The sequence below is a fragment of the Mobula hypostoma genome, chromosome 2, assembly GCF_963921235.1.
Source record: "Mobula hypostoma chromosome 2, sMobHyp1.1, whole genome shotgun sequence".
Lineage (NCBI taxonomy): Eukaryota > Metazoa > Chordata > Chondrichthyes > Myliobatiformes > Myliobatidae > Mobula > Mobula hypostoma.
Genome location: NC_086098.1, coordinates 16,871,303 through 16,886,558, shown reverse-complemented (window position 1 = coordinate 16,886,558; position 15,256 = coordinate 16,871,303). Strand labels below are relative to the sequence as shown.

The following is a 15,256-nucleotide window of genomic DNA, read 5'->3' as shown; positions in this document are numbered from 1 at the left end:
CCAAATCATATCATTTCCTCACGGCCCGTTAGTACATGCTTTGCGGCCCGGTGGTTGGGGACCGCTGTCATAGATGAACTGCCAACTGTGGCCAATGAGCCTTATCTGTCCAAAGTGACTGGTTTTAAGGAAGCAGTATCCCACCTTTTCCCCTTCTTCTGCCAGTAGAAACGGTTCTGTTGGGCTCAGTAACTAAGCCACACGTGAAGGCAAGGAGCTGGAGTTGGTTGTTGGAGGCTATTTGAGATGTATGCCATTGGGAGCATTTTTTAATAGGTAGTGGGAGCTTATCCCTATTACCAGCCGAGGCTATAACAACCTTAAAGACTCTAGTAAAGGAGCACAAGTTTGCAAAGCCTGTCCAGCACTCATGCCAAGAGATTTTCTCACAGCATCTAAAATGTGAATATGGAATGAGCTGCCAGACGAGGTGGTAAATGTGGGTTCTTTTTTAACATTTAAGAATAAATTGGACAGATACATGGATGGGAGGTGTATGGAGGGATATGGTCCGTGTGCAGGTCAGTGGGACTAGGCAGAAAATGGTTCAGTACAGCCAAGAAGGGCCAAAGGGCCTGTTTCTGTGCTGTAGTTTCTATGGTTTATGGTTCTATCTGCACTGGGTTGGATTTGGCATCAGATGCACAAGTCCATCCACTTGAGTAGACCTTCCATAGCTGCCAGGCTAATTGCAACAATAACAAAAATCATGTGTTCATCTTAGACAAAAATCTCCTCTCCCCACCCACCCACCTTTCTCTCACCTGGTCTTGCCTACCCCCTGCCATCTTATTCCTCCCTCAACCTTATTTTAGCTTCTGCCCCTTCCTTTCCAATATCAGCCGGAAACATTGGCTGCTTATCCCCCTCTAACGATTCTGCCTGGCTTTTTGAGTTCCTCCTGTATTTTGTGTTTCTCTGGATTTCCAGCATCTGCAGAATCTCTTGTGTGTATGTTTTAATCATTTCTTTTCAGATAAAGTCATTTTAAATGTTTTAAAATGTAGAAACACAATTTCCAATTAAAATAAAAAGCAATGAAATATACATATGCACGTCCTGTTGACATTTATTTATTTTCTGTGATCTATCACATCATGAAAATTTTATAACTAACAAATAAGACAAGCAATTAAAAAATCATATAACACACAGAACTGCCCATATAACTTAATTAGATTCAACGATTTTAGGCTTGAACATACATTTGCTGAACCTCCAGGTGATAGTTCTGCAACAAAATACAACGTCTGAATTAAAGCAGCTAGTTAAAGCTGAGTGCTTGGACAAAATTAGCTCCTATTTAGAAGATTGGGTTGTAATGCTTAATACATTTCCCTCTCATTTGTTTGAAATTAACTTTCAGTCTAACACAAACAGTGCTGGGCAAAAGTCTTAGGCACACATCCATATATAGCTGGAGTCCCGAAGAATTTTGCACAGTACTGTATTTGGCAATGTGGAGTGGAGAGCAAGTTTGTAAATCTGGTAGGAGCAAAGGATGTTGGGAATGGTGAGGGTGCAGTATGGAGGGAGGGGTATGGAATGGATGGCAGAGAAGGAGTGCTGGGGTTAGGTGTGCAGGCACACTCAGCCTTGAGACACCAGGAAAGGTAATCTGATCCCAAAACATGGATTGATTGATCATTAAAGAATGTCTCTGGTGGTTCCCACTCCCTCCACTCTCCTTTCCCCTTTTCCCAACCATGATTCCCCTTTCCCTGTCCCCTGATCACTCTCAGTCCACAACAGAGACCCATATCAGAATCAGGTTTATCATCACTCACATATGTCATGAAATTTGATTGTTTTTTGTGGCAGCAGTACAGTGTAATACATAAAATTACTACAGTACTGTGCAAAACTTGTGTGTGTGTGTGTGTGTGTGTGTGTATATATATACACCTGCTCAACAAGTTGCCTCTTTGAACTAATTTGCCTACATTTGGTCTATATTCTTTTAAACCTTTACACTCTTACGTTAACTAACCTTGATAAGATCTCAGCAGGGGCTCCTCCAACATAGACATTAGAGAACTGCATGTTCTTCTTTTCGCTTTCAATACTTTTTACATTGGTTCTGTCAATCAGCAGAATTATCTTCTTGTAATTGTGGTAAATGAATGAGACCTGAATGGGGGTAATACAATTGTTAATACACACTATTGCTCAAAAGCAGTATGCTGTATATACTTGCCTTGCAGCAAACTGATGTGCCGAAACAAAGCTGGCAATGCAAGGCGGTAAGGTAGCGTAATAGTTAGCACAACACTTTACGGTACCAGTGACCCGGGTTCATTTCCCACTGCTGCCTATAAGCAGTTTGTATTTCTCCCCGTGGCTGTGAGGGTTTTCTCTGTGTACTCTGGTTTCCTCCCACAGTCCAAAAAATACCTGTTGGTAGGTTAATTGGTCATTGTGAATTTTCCTGGCTAGGATTAAATCAGGGCATTGCCAGGCAGTATGGCTCAAAGGGCCAGAAGGGCCCCTTCTGTGCTTTATTTCAATAAATAAACAAATAAAATCCAAAGCAATAAATAGTTCAAATATATCTTCCCTACCAACTGGCTTGTAAACTTTCAAAGAACATTAAAAACATGGTATCAGCTCACTGAATACAATTAATATTTTAACTTGTATAATATGTTTCATATCAAAATGTGTTTAAAACATTTTAAATAACTTGCGTTGAGGTACAGGAATGATCAGGGAGGATATGGGCAGTAATTCTGTCCCCACATCATGACAGAATTTCATCAAATCAATTTACTTTTAGGTGCCATGCATGAAGGAAAAATGTTGGTCAGGATAGCAAAAAGTTGGACGTCTATGTAGAAGAATGCATTATCTTCGACACTTGGGATAATGTAGTCTTACCAAATCCCCATATGTTTCCAATAGCATACTTCATTTTAATATTTACATAAAACTAAATTACTCGATCTTTCAAAAAACCTGTCTTCCTGGTACTGAATGAATTTAACTGTACCCCAATAATACTGTTTTGCAATTTGAGTCATGCAATCAACCATCAAGAATGAGGATGGACAACTGTGTCAAAATTAAACAGGACAAACATTTCCATTTCAAAACATTCATTCCAAAAATCTTGTGCACAAAAATCTTGATGCAATATTCTGTGATTCAATTAAAATAAAGCTTTAATTTGGCATTGTCATATTTTTGGTCTGAAACAATTTAAGTTTTTTATTCTGGCAAAAATTTCCTTCCTCCTCCCCTCTTCTATGTCCTACTCTGGCCTCTTACCTCTTCTCACTTGCCTTCACCTCCCCATGGGTCCCCTCCTTTCACCAATGGTCCACACTCTCCTCTCCTATCAGGTTCCTGCTGCTCCAGGCCTTCATCTTTCCAACCCACCTGGCTTCACCTATCACCTTCTAGCTATTCTTCTGACCCTCCTCCCACTTTTTTATTCTGGCGTCTTCCCCTTCCTTTCCAGACCTGAAGTCGGGTCTCGACTGTGTATTCATTTCCACAGATCTGATCCCGCTGAGTTCCTCCAGTGTTTTGTGTGTGTTGCTTAAGCTTTTAAATTCTGCCCGACCTCATTTACCTCATGATACTTTGCATCATTGATAAGCTTCCTCTTGTCAGTATCCTCGAGGACTACGGGGCCTTTGCTGAATCCAAAGTCATAAACCAATCGTATGTAGCCATTTTGCATTTCCATGCTGAAAAACATATCCTGCAAAAATGGGACAAAATCATCTCCATTGAAAGAAAGAAGATAGAAGTGTATTCCATCCACAGACTAAAACACAGATTGCAAATGTACAAAACAATACATATATGGTCTTGGTTCAATTTGCTTAAAATAATTACAAAAAAGCACAGATATCTGGAAATCTAAAATGAGAAATCAAACAAAAATGCTTGAAATGAATAACAGCCCAGCAAACTAAAATCTACATATTTGGCCTTGTTTTCAGATGGATGCAGACTGACACGATCGACATTCCAAATGGATTACTTGGGAACAGTTTTAATGGAAGGAAAACATTGATTATTAGATAAAGGGACGGCATGGTAGCATACTGGTTAGCAAAATGCTTTACAGTACCAGCGACTTTCCCGCCACTGCCTTTATGGAGTTGGAACTATCTCCTCGTGACCACATGGGTTTCCTCTGGGTGCTCCAGTTTCCTTCCACAGTCCAAAGATGTACCGGTTGGCAGGTTTATTAGTCCTTGTAAATTGTCCTGCGATTAGGCCAGGGTTAAATTGGAGATTGCTGGGTATCGCAGCTCGAAGGGCCTATTCTACACTGTATCTCAATAAGTAAATAAATTTTGCTTTTACATGGCCATTGCAGACTTAGAACCATTACTTGTTAGCATGCCATTAGCTTTTTCAGATTAATATGCCTTATTAAAGTTATTATGCAAGTTCAGTTTACTTACTTCCATTTATTGAAATACAGAGCAGAGGAGACCCTTCTGGCCCTTTGAGCCGTGATGCCCAGCAATGCCCTGATTTAATCCTAACCTAAGTCATAGGACAATTTACAATGGTCAACTAATCTACTGACTGGTACATCTTTGGAGGAAACCCATACGGTCACTGGGAGAACAGTGTCCTTACAGACAGCGATGGGAATTGAACCCAGGTCGCCTACACTGTAAAGTGTTATGCTAACCACTCTGCTACCGTGCCTCTCTGCTGATAATTGGTTGATTCTTTGTTACTTTACAACAGTTAATGAGAGTAGTGAACTATATTTGCTGCCAGAATTTAAACGGCAACCTTTACCAAAGTGCTGGTTTCCCTTCTCTAGTTGTTATTATTTGTGAACTTTTTCTGTATTAATGGTGTTTAAAAAGTGCATGTTCTATTCTTTTTATACACTGACAATTGGAATTTCACATTGATATTTATTGACTGTACAAGCACTGTAATTTCACCTAAAATATTGCACGATGCAAGAAGCAAGGTGCCATGGTAGCGTAGCATGTAGCATGATGCTATTAGCAAGGGAGATGAGGTTGAGTACAGGGCTACGGTAGGAAACTTTGTCACATGGTGTGAGCAGAATTATCTGCAGCTTAATGTGAAAAAGACTAAGGAGCTGGTGGTAGACCTGAGGAGAGCTAAGGTACCGGTGACCCCTGTTTCCATCCAGGGGGTCAGTGTGGACATGGTGGAGGATTACAAATACCTGTGGATACAAACTGCCAATAAACTGGACTGGTCAAAGAACACTGAGGCTGTCTACAAGAAGGGTCAGAGTCATCTCTATTTCCTGAGGAGACTGAGGTCCTTTAACATCTGCCGAACGATGCTGAGGATGTTCTACGAGTCTGCGGTGGCCAGTGCTATCATGTTTGCTGTTGTGTGCTGGGGAAGCAGGCTGAGGGTAGCAGAGACCAACAGAATCAACAAACTCATTCATAAGGCCAGTGATGTGTGGGGATGGAACTGGACTCTCTGACGGTGGTGTTTGAAAAAAGGATGCTGTCTAAGTTGCATGCCATCTTGGTCAATGTCTCCCATCCACTACATAATGTACTGGTTGGGCAGAGGAGTACTTTCAGCCAGAGACTCATTCCACCGAGATGCAACACAGAGCGTCATAGGAAGTCATTCCTGCCTGTGGCCATCAAACTTTACAACTCCTCCCTTGGAGGGTCAGACACCCTGAGCCAATAGGCTGGTCCTGGACTTATTTCCTGACATAATTTACATATTACTATTTAACTATTTATGGTTTTATTACTATTTAATTATTTATGGTGCAACTGTAACGAAAACCAATTTCCCCCGGGATCAATAAAGTATGACTATGACTACTATTACAGCACAGGGCGTTGCAGTGTTCTGAGGTCAGGTCCGGTGCCATTCTGAAAGGAATCTTTATACATACTCCCTGTGGATTGCTTGTGTTTCCTCCAGGTGCTCCTGTTTCCTTCCACTGTCCAGGAAGGTTAATTGGTCATTGTAAAATTGTCCCATGATTAGGTTAGGGTTAATTGGGGTCCTGGGTTTGCTGGAACAGCATAGCTCAAAGGGCCAGAAGAGCCAATTCTGCGCTGAATCGAAATTCAGTGTGTGTTTGCATGTGTGGATGGATATGGGTGGGGTGGGTTTATGGTCGTATAGAAGTGCAGTGGAGAGCAGTTTATTAAAAGTTCACAATTATCAACAATAAATTTAAGTGAATTTGGTTGTGTGGCAGTATAGCTATTGAACTAATGGACCCAGGTTCATTTCCACCACTGCCTGCTAAAAGTTTGTATGTTCTCCCCATGACCACGTGGGGTTCTTCCCGGTGCTCTGGCTTCTTGCCACATTCCAAAAATATACGGGTCGGTCATTTAATTGGTTTCCCTGGTGTAATTGGGCGGCCTGTCACTGAGCTATATCCCTAAGTAAACTAATTAATTACCTCCCTATGCCTAAGTTTGTTGATGGATATTATGAATTTTAATTTCAGATACTAGGGGAATGTATTCAGGTGGAAAACTTTTCATCTGTTAATTTTAATGCCTATTATTAATTTAACTCTTAATATCTGCTCTGAGCATAGAACAACTTGCCATGATCATAATAAATGGCGGTGCAGGCTCGAAGGGCCGAATGGCCTACTCCTGCACCTATTTTCTATGTTTCTATGTCTAACTTATTCCCTATCGTTTTCCTGTACGTTTCACTCTCTACAATTCAAAACTTCTGGTATTATCCTGTAGAGGTGTGGCTGTTCTTACCCCATTCACCATGAGTAGTAGGAGGGCACTGTCGGCTGAAGTGCGAATGTCCAGACTGAACCGAGCTGCTATGTTGAATTTCCCTCGCCTTTGGATGTTGCGCACAAAAGCGTAGCCCGAACCATCAAAGTAGAAGTTGGCAGCCCTGCTTTGGGCAAAAGCAAGTTTGTACCTGGAAAGTAAATGAGGCAACATTTCTAAATCAGGATGTGCAGTTTTAGTTTGCATATTTTCACTTGCCCTGTTCTATGCGTGCAAACCCATATTCCACCACTAAATGTACTTTCTCCTTTCATTCCTTTGTCAACATCACCTTACAACATTCTTCCTGTAAAGACGTGCATTGTTTGTGTATTTAATATTTCAGTAGTATTTGAGTAATATTGTAAATATATTGTTTGATTAAGCATTCTTTTGTCTTTTGAATAATTCATTAGAATAGAATAGAACTTTAATCTTTGCTCAAGACAGCGAGACTGCGGTGCGACCACTCTCTGTGCAAAACAGATACTTACAATGCATGTGGTACAGCTTAATTAAAAAAACAAAATCTCATATTTACATGCAACAAGTGACTTTGGTAGTCCATAACACTCAAAGACCATTGGCAGGCTGGCAGGGTGGCGTGGGGGTAACATTATTCAGCTGCACAACGGCTCTTGGGAAGGCAAACATGAGGAATTCTGCAGATGCTGGAAATTCAAGCAACACACATCAAAGTTGCTGGTGAACACAGCAGGGCAGGCAGCATCTCTAGGAAGAGGTACAGTCGACGTTTCGGGCCGAGACCCTTCGTCAGCACTAACTGAAAGAAGAGCTAGTAAGAGATTTGAAAGTGGAAGGGGGAGGGGGGATCCAAAATGATAGGAGAAGACAGGAGGGGGAGGGATGGAGCCAAGAGCTGGACAGGTGATTGGCAAAAGGGATATGAGAGGATCACGGGACAGGAGGCCCAGGGAGAAGGAAAAGGGGGAGGGCGGGGAGAACCCAAAGGATGAGCAAGGGGTATAGTCAGAGGGACAGAGGGAGAAAAAGGAGAAGGAGAAAAAGAATGTGTGTATATAAATAAATAATGGATGGAGTATGAGGGGGAGGTGGGGCATTAGCAGAAGTTTGAGAAGTCAATGTTCACGCCGTCAGGTTGGAGGCTACCCAGACGGAATAGAAGGTGTTGTTCCTCCAACCTGAGTGTGGCTTCATCTTTACAGTATAGGAGGCCGTGGATAGACATATCAGAATGGGAATGGGATGTGGAATTAAAATGTGTGGCCACTGGGAGATCCCGCTTTCTCTGGCGGACAGAGTGTAGGTGTTTAGCGAAATGATCTCCCAGTCTGCGTCAGGTCTCGCCAATATATAGAAGGCCACATCGGGAGCACCAGACACAGTATATCATCCCAGCCGACTCACAGGTGAAGTGTCGCCTCACCTGGAAGGACTGTCTGGGGCCCTGAGTGGTGGTAAGGGAGGAAGTGTAAGGGCATGTGTAGCACTTGTTCCGCTTACACGGATAAGTGCCAGGAGAGAGATCGGTGGGGAGGGATGGGGGGCACGAATGGACAAGGGAGTCGCATAGGGAGCGATCCCTCTTGGGAAGAAGCTGCTTTTCAATCTTACTGTCTAGGCTAAGATGTTTCTGTATCTCCTACCAGATGGCAGGAGCTTGAACAGACAGTGTCCGGGATGGGATGGGTCTTTAATGGTGTTACAAGTGCACTGTAGGCATTGAGAGTTGTAGATTGTCTCCAGGTCTAGTAGTTGAGTCCCAATGATGTGCTGAGCCGTCCTAATCACTTGTTGGAGTGCTTTAGATTCTGTTTGCTGCAGCTAGAGTACCACACAATCATTCTGTGTGTCTATATGATCTTTATCACACATCAATAAAAGTTAGCCAACAATTTTTGGGCCAGCTTAGCTCTCCTTAAGCACATCAAAAGTATAGGAACTGTTGTGCCTTCCCTATTATTGAGGTTGTATGACCAAGATTGAGTTATATGTAAAAGTATGTGAATGGCATACATTATCACACCCTACATGATAACGGCGCACTTCACTAAAATAAAAATGAAAGTAAGCTCATATATTATGGACTCCCTTGTTTTATTTCAAGTAGTTTTATGTTTTGGAGTAAACAAAACCATAACAGTGGTGACAAGAATAGTCATTAATCAAGAGTAGGAATACTTGTGCTTCACACAGATAAACTTACTATCTTCCTGTTATTCATACATAACAGCTTTTTAAATTTAACTACTGATCGCCAATTTCCCTAGTGCCCAATATTTTCAACATCTAAAGGAGAACAGTTACACGGCAGCTTTCTGCAGCTGTTCAATACTATGGCTTATAAGCAAAGCTGCTATATAGTCTTCAGGCTCTTTTTCACACCCTCAGTAATTTTCAGGACATCCAATTTACCTCCTTTCCTGTGATTATCGAAAAGAAATCCTGACTTGTTCTCTGTTCCAATCTTGCTTCACAACTTGCCCTGATCATTTCTGATTACCAGAGGTCATTACAAGAGGTTCTCATTCATGACTATGTCTGACTTTTCTGACTGACACCCTTCCAGCCATTCAATATGCTAAGTTACCAGGGAGTCATCATCATCATCGTTATGTGCCGTGTCGTATGATGTGGGCGATCATGGTCTATTGACCATGATTGTGCCTTGGAAATTTGTAGCGCCACCTCCTCCCAGACTAGAGATTATGCAGTGGAAAATCTAAGGAGTGCTTCCCATTGTGGGCACGTGGCCAAGTGGTTAAGGCATTGGACTAGCGACCTGAAGGTCGTGAGTTCGAGCCCCAGCTGAGGGAACGTGGTGTGTCCTTGAGCAAGGCACTTAATCACACATTGCTCTGCGACGACACTGGTGCCAAGCTGTATGGGTCCTAGTGCCCTTCCCTTGGACAACATTGGTGTCGTGGAGAGGGGAGACTTGCAGCATGGGCAACTGCTGGTCTTCCATACAACCTTGCCCAGGCCTGCGCGCTGGAGAGTGAAGACTTGCCAGGCTCAGATCCATGGTCTCGCAAGACTAACGGATGCTTGCCATTAAATTCAGGATCACCTGAAAGACCCAAGAGTATCTGTATTCTACTCTTCCCAGTAGCTGCAGATTCAGGTGTAGGTTCATCTATTTATCCCACGCACAGAGAAACATACAGTGAAATGAACCATTTGCGTTAACATCCAACACTGCATAAGGATGCATTGGGGGGCAGTGGGGGCAGTTGGCAAATGTCGCCACACATTCTGGTGCCAACATAGGAACAACAACAATGACAGAACAACAGAAACAAAAGGACAGCAAAATACACACACACACACACACACACACACACACACACACACACACACCACCCAAGACCTCTGGGTCTCCAGCCCCCACCCCCAGCACACCTGTGAACTCATAGGCACAGCTCATTCTGTGCTGTCCCACCATAAACAAAATGCTGATACCATCGTTGAGTGGAGGGGTGGAGATATGCCTCTATCAAAAGAGGTGAAAGGTGCTCCTTTCCCTCCACTAGCCTGCAGGTCGCCCTTGGGCAAGGTGTAGCACTTGCTTAGCCCCCCGATCAGGGTCACATGAAACCATGGGAGCAGGTGGTGGAAGGTCATATGAGCAGATGGTGCATATCGCAAGTTCTGGTTATGCGACCACTGATGCCAGGTATGTGACTATTGACACCAGGGAGACAATCTCTGAAGAGTATTGATAATGGCTGGGGTCACCCATCTTGTAAAGACACTGCCCAGAAGAAGGCAATGGCAAACCACTTCTGTAGAAGAATTTGCCAAGCACAATCATGGTCATGAGAATATAATTGCCTATGTCACGTAACATGGCGCAAATAATGATGATGTCATTCTGTCCAAATTATTTTGATTCACATCCATATGACATTCCAACTTACTGTTCTTAATATTTTGCAGTTATTAAATTAACTATTGATGGTTGGGCTCCCTGGTGCTCGGAATTTTTTCCTTTTTACAGCATTATCCGCAAGCCCAGCATTTACCATTCATTCCCAACTAGCCTTGAGAAGGCTGTGTTGAGCTACTTCCTGTTTATGATTACATTTTGTTTATGGTGCAAGCTGATATTTTTATCAGTGTTTTATTTTAATGCTCCTTTCTATAATTTTTAGATTAGGCAATTTGAATACAAACTCTGCTTCTTTTTGAGTGTAATATACTCCTAAATGAACTGACATTTAACGAATAAGGCTGAGAAAGTTCCAGTGTTGAGTTCAGAATCAGAATCAGGTTTAATATCACAAACAAGAGAAAATCTGCAGATGCTGGAAATCCACAGATGCTGCTTGGCTTGCTGAGTTCCTCCAGCTTTCTGTGTGTGTTGTCAGATTTATTATCACTGGCTTATGTTGTGAAATTTGTTGTTATGCAGCAGCAATACATAATAATGGAAAAGACACGATGAATTACAGTAAATGTGTGTATATATATATATATATATAATTTTTAAAAAAAGAATTATATAAGCAGTGCAAAATTTTTTTAAAAGTCATAAGGTCGTGTTCATGGGTTCAATGTCCATTCAGAAATCTGATGTCAGAGGGGAAGAAGCTGTTCCTGAATCACTGAGTGTGTGCCTTCAGGCTCCTGTACCTCCTCCCCAATGAGAAGAGGGCATGTCCTGGGTGATGGGAGTCCTGAACGATGGATGTCGGCTTTTTGAGTCATCGCTCCTTGAAGATGTCTGGGATACAGAGGAGGCTAGTGCCCATGATGGAGCTGACTGAGTTTAGAACTTTCTGCAGCTTATTTCAATCCAGTGCAGTGCCCCTTCCACCCCCCCCAATACCTGACAGCGATGCAACCAGTTATCTACAGTACGTCTGTAGAAATTTGCAAGTGTCTTTGTTGACATAACAAATCTTGTAAAAATCAATTGGTAATTGATCTTTTGATTCTATTTCACTTTTTCCTGTGGGAAAGTATCTATCTGAGCCACAACGAAAACCAGTTTCTCCCGAGATTAATAAAGTATGACTATGACTGTGACATTGGTAACAGATATCTGGAAATTATGATGACAATTTCCATGCTTCATAGTCCTGGCTCAGATACTGCAACACTAAGATGTTACATCATTGCCCAATTCACAGCAAATTCATACTGTTATAAAGTGAAGTTTTTATGTTATTTGTAAGTGGGAAACATATTGTCCCAGCTGCTGCTTCTGTAATATCATCAATACTTGTGAAGTTTCTTCCCTGAAAGAAGTCTTTAGCCAGATGATACAGTATCCGGAGAGTGAACAGGAGCAGCTGCTTGACAGATTGTTGTCGCATACGATCAGTTTGACTCAGACAAGAAAGTAATGCAGGAAATATCATTCGACAGCTTTAGTGGATTTTACACACCAATTAAAATTAACGTTTAGGATTTCACTGAATGATTAGCACTTTAAGAACAGGGCCTGATATATTCCTTTAAAAATGTACATTATTGATGAAGTTGGTGATTGACATTATGGGCATCAAGTTTGAAAACACATAGGCAAAATTGGATTGGTAGCGTGTTATGTCTGTCTATCAGTTTTTCTGACTAAATTTCTCTCTATCTGAAAACACTTCATTAGCTTATGATTTTAGATAGCACGGAATATGTAATAAGCTCTTCAAGGCTATGCCGGGAGCTGGAGACTGTTGGGCTCAAGATTTTTAGGTCACCTGATTTGGTTAATTGTTTAATGAGAGTCATTAATTGTTTAGACTTCCTTGTGTTTTTTTTTCAAGCGACTCGCTCTTTGTGATTCAGTCTCCTGGTGCTTTCTGTTTAAGCTTGATAAGTTTATTTTGATAGGCTCAGGGAATCCATGTAACTTGTATCATTTGTCGATGCCTGATTAGCGCTAAATTTTGTGTCCTAGTTTTGAGAATGGTACTTCTTGTGGTGTTCCTTGGCCTAGCCACCATGTTCTTTTGGAAATATTATGAATAAGCTCTGGTCACTGTCTATACGTCGGAGTCTGTTTTTCCTCTGCACTTGGGTTCCAATATTGCCAATACATAGAACATAGAACATAGAACATAGAATAGTACAGCACAGTACAGGCCCTTCGGCCCACAATGTTGTGCCGACCCTCAAACCCTGCCTCCCATATAAGCCCCCACCTTAGATTCCTCCATACACACCATGACAGTGAACATAACTTCTGTATGAATTGACAGGGTTTCAGCAGTGAATAGACCTGATAGTATGCCAAGCTAGGCTCACATTTGGGTCCTGATGAAGGGTCTCAGACTAAAATACCGACTGTTTATTCCTCTCCATAGATGCTGTCTGACCTGCTGACTTCCTCCAGCATTTGTATGTGTTGCTATGGGCTCCGATTTGTCAGTAGCTAATATTTATCATCTGAGCACTTAGCCATTCATTAATCTTTTGTCCACTGACATTAACAAAATCAGTTGAATTCATGGAGAATTGAGGAAAAAACAGAAACTCTAAACCTAGAGGTTCCTTTAATGTGGGTTTGGGATCCACTGGTTGACTAGTTCTACCTGTTCAGAACAAAATGACCTGCTGCATCCAATCACAAACAAGAGACGCTGGAAATCCAAGCAACACACAAAATGCTGGAGAAATTCTGCTGGCCAAGAGGCATCTATGGAAAAGAGTACACTTGACGTTTCAGTCCTGCTGAAGGGTCTCGGCCCAAAATGTTGACTGTACTCTTTTCCATAGGTGCTGCCTCCAGGATTTTGTGTGTGCTGCTGCATCCAGTCCCTGAATCTGTACATATTTCTTACTTGTTACTTTACGTAACAGCTCACCACGAATAGGAACCCTTCGTGACTAAGATGCTTCTATGCTGTGGTTATCAGGTTATCAGGACACTTTGAGGTGTGGCAATTCTTAATGTTTTCCACATCTGATATTTGACACACATACACCAATGGTCTGAAAGTTTCCATCAAAAATATGTAATGGGTCCTTATGCTGATAGGATGAGGAGTGAAGGTCCACTCTTCATAGTATGTTAACACTGATACTACTTCTAATTGTCTATATTAGATATCAAGGCAATCCAGCCAACTCCTTGATGGAAAACTGTAAACGTTTTTGAGTCTGACTATGACCTCTACTCTTCTGAAGGCAATATTACCGAGCAGCTGCCAGAAACCAAACTGAAGGATCATTGAGAAATTAATCTTCTTAACTACAGTAAGATTGTTTCAGCTCATTGAAGTATTTTTGTAACACCAGCAGTACATTGGTGAAAACTTCATATATGCTCTATTGAAGACAAAGGCTTCAAGACAGCTTCTATCCTGATGCTAACAGACACTTGAACAGACTCCTTGTACCATAAGATTGATCCTTGAATTCACAGACTATCTCGTCTTGAATTTTCACTTTATTGTTTACGTATACTACAATTTCTCTGTAGCTTTTGCACTTTATTCTGCATTCTTATTGTTTTCAAAGACCCCACCACTCTGGACTCTTCTTCATTCCATCAGACTGAACATACAAAAGCCTGAAAGCACATAACACCAGTCTCAAGGACAACTTCTACCCTGCTGTCATGAGAGCATTGAATAGTCCCCTTTATACAATCAGATTGACTCTTGATCTCACTATCTATCTCATGATGATTTCATCATGATATTTCTTATCTGCACTGCACTCTTGGTGCATTTTACACTTTGTTCTACACTGTTATTATTTTACATTGTTCTACCTTAATGCACTGTGTAATGATTTGATTAGTATAACCACTATGCAAGACAAGCTTTGCACTGTACTTTGGTACCTACGACAATAATAATAATAATAACAAATTATTAATAAAGAATACTACATGCAATGATTTCATTACCTGGTGCAAGGTATCTGGATGGTTGTGTTCAAATTGAATACCTGCTTGAAATTATAAAGGCTTGTGATGTCACCGTTGAGTGTGGCCATTTCAATACAGCCAACAAAGCCAGGTAGGTCCAAGCTCCCAGGAAGCTACGATTCACAAAACACAACAAGGTCTTTTAAGGCAGCTCAGGAACATCCATAAGACCATAATGCTTAGAGGTAGAATTGGGCCATTTGGCCCTTCGAGTCTGCTCTGTCATTCCATCGTGGCTGATTTATTATCCCTCTTAACCCCATTGTGTGGGCACGTGGTCAAGTGGTTAAGGCATTCGACTAGCGACCTGAAGGTCGCGAGTTCGAGCCCCAGCCAAGGCAGCGTGTTGTGTCCTTGAGCAAGGCACTTAATCACACATTGCTCTGCAATGACACTGGTGCCAAGCTGTATGGGTACTAATGCCCTTCCCTTGGACAACATTGGTGTCGTGGAGAGGGGAGACTTGCAGCATGGGCAACTGCTGGTCTTCCATACAACCTTGCCCAGGCCTGAGCCCTGGAGAGTGAAGACTTTCCAGGCACAGATCCATGGTCTCGCAAGACTAACGGATGCCTTTAATTTTAATTAACCCCATTCTCTTGCCTTCTTCCTGTAACCTTTGACATGCTTCTCTGGTGAAGGGGCTAGGGTT

At 41.9% G+C, this 15,256-nt stretch overlaps 1 protein-coding gene across 1 annotated transcript in view; it reads right to left on the bottom strand.

Moving 5' to 3' along the window:
• lama4 (laminin, alpha 4) overlaps window positions 1-15,256 on the bottom strand; it is a 203,573-nt gene that overhangs the window by 61,176 nt on the left and 127,141 nt on the right. The window contains exons 24-27 of the mRNA XM_063033697.1: window positions 14,584-14,717; window positions 6,723-6,894; window positions 3,575-3,706; window positions 1,991-2,130 (exon numbers count right to left, since the gene is read on the bottom strand). Coding sequence (XP_062889767.1) covers window positions 1,991-2,130; window positions 3,575-3,706; window positions 6,723-6,894; window positions 14,584-14,717 — 578 coding nt within the window. The remainder of the gene's footprint in view (window positions 1-1,990; window positions 2,131-3,574; window positions 3,707-6,722; window positions 6,895-14,583; window positions 14,718-15,256) is intronic.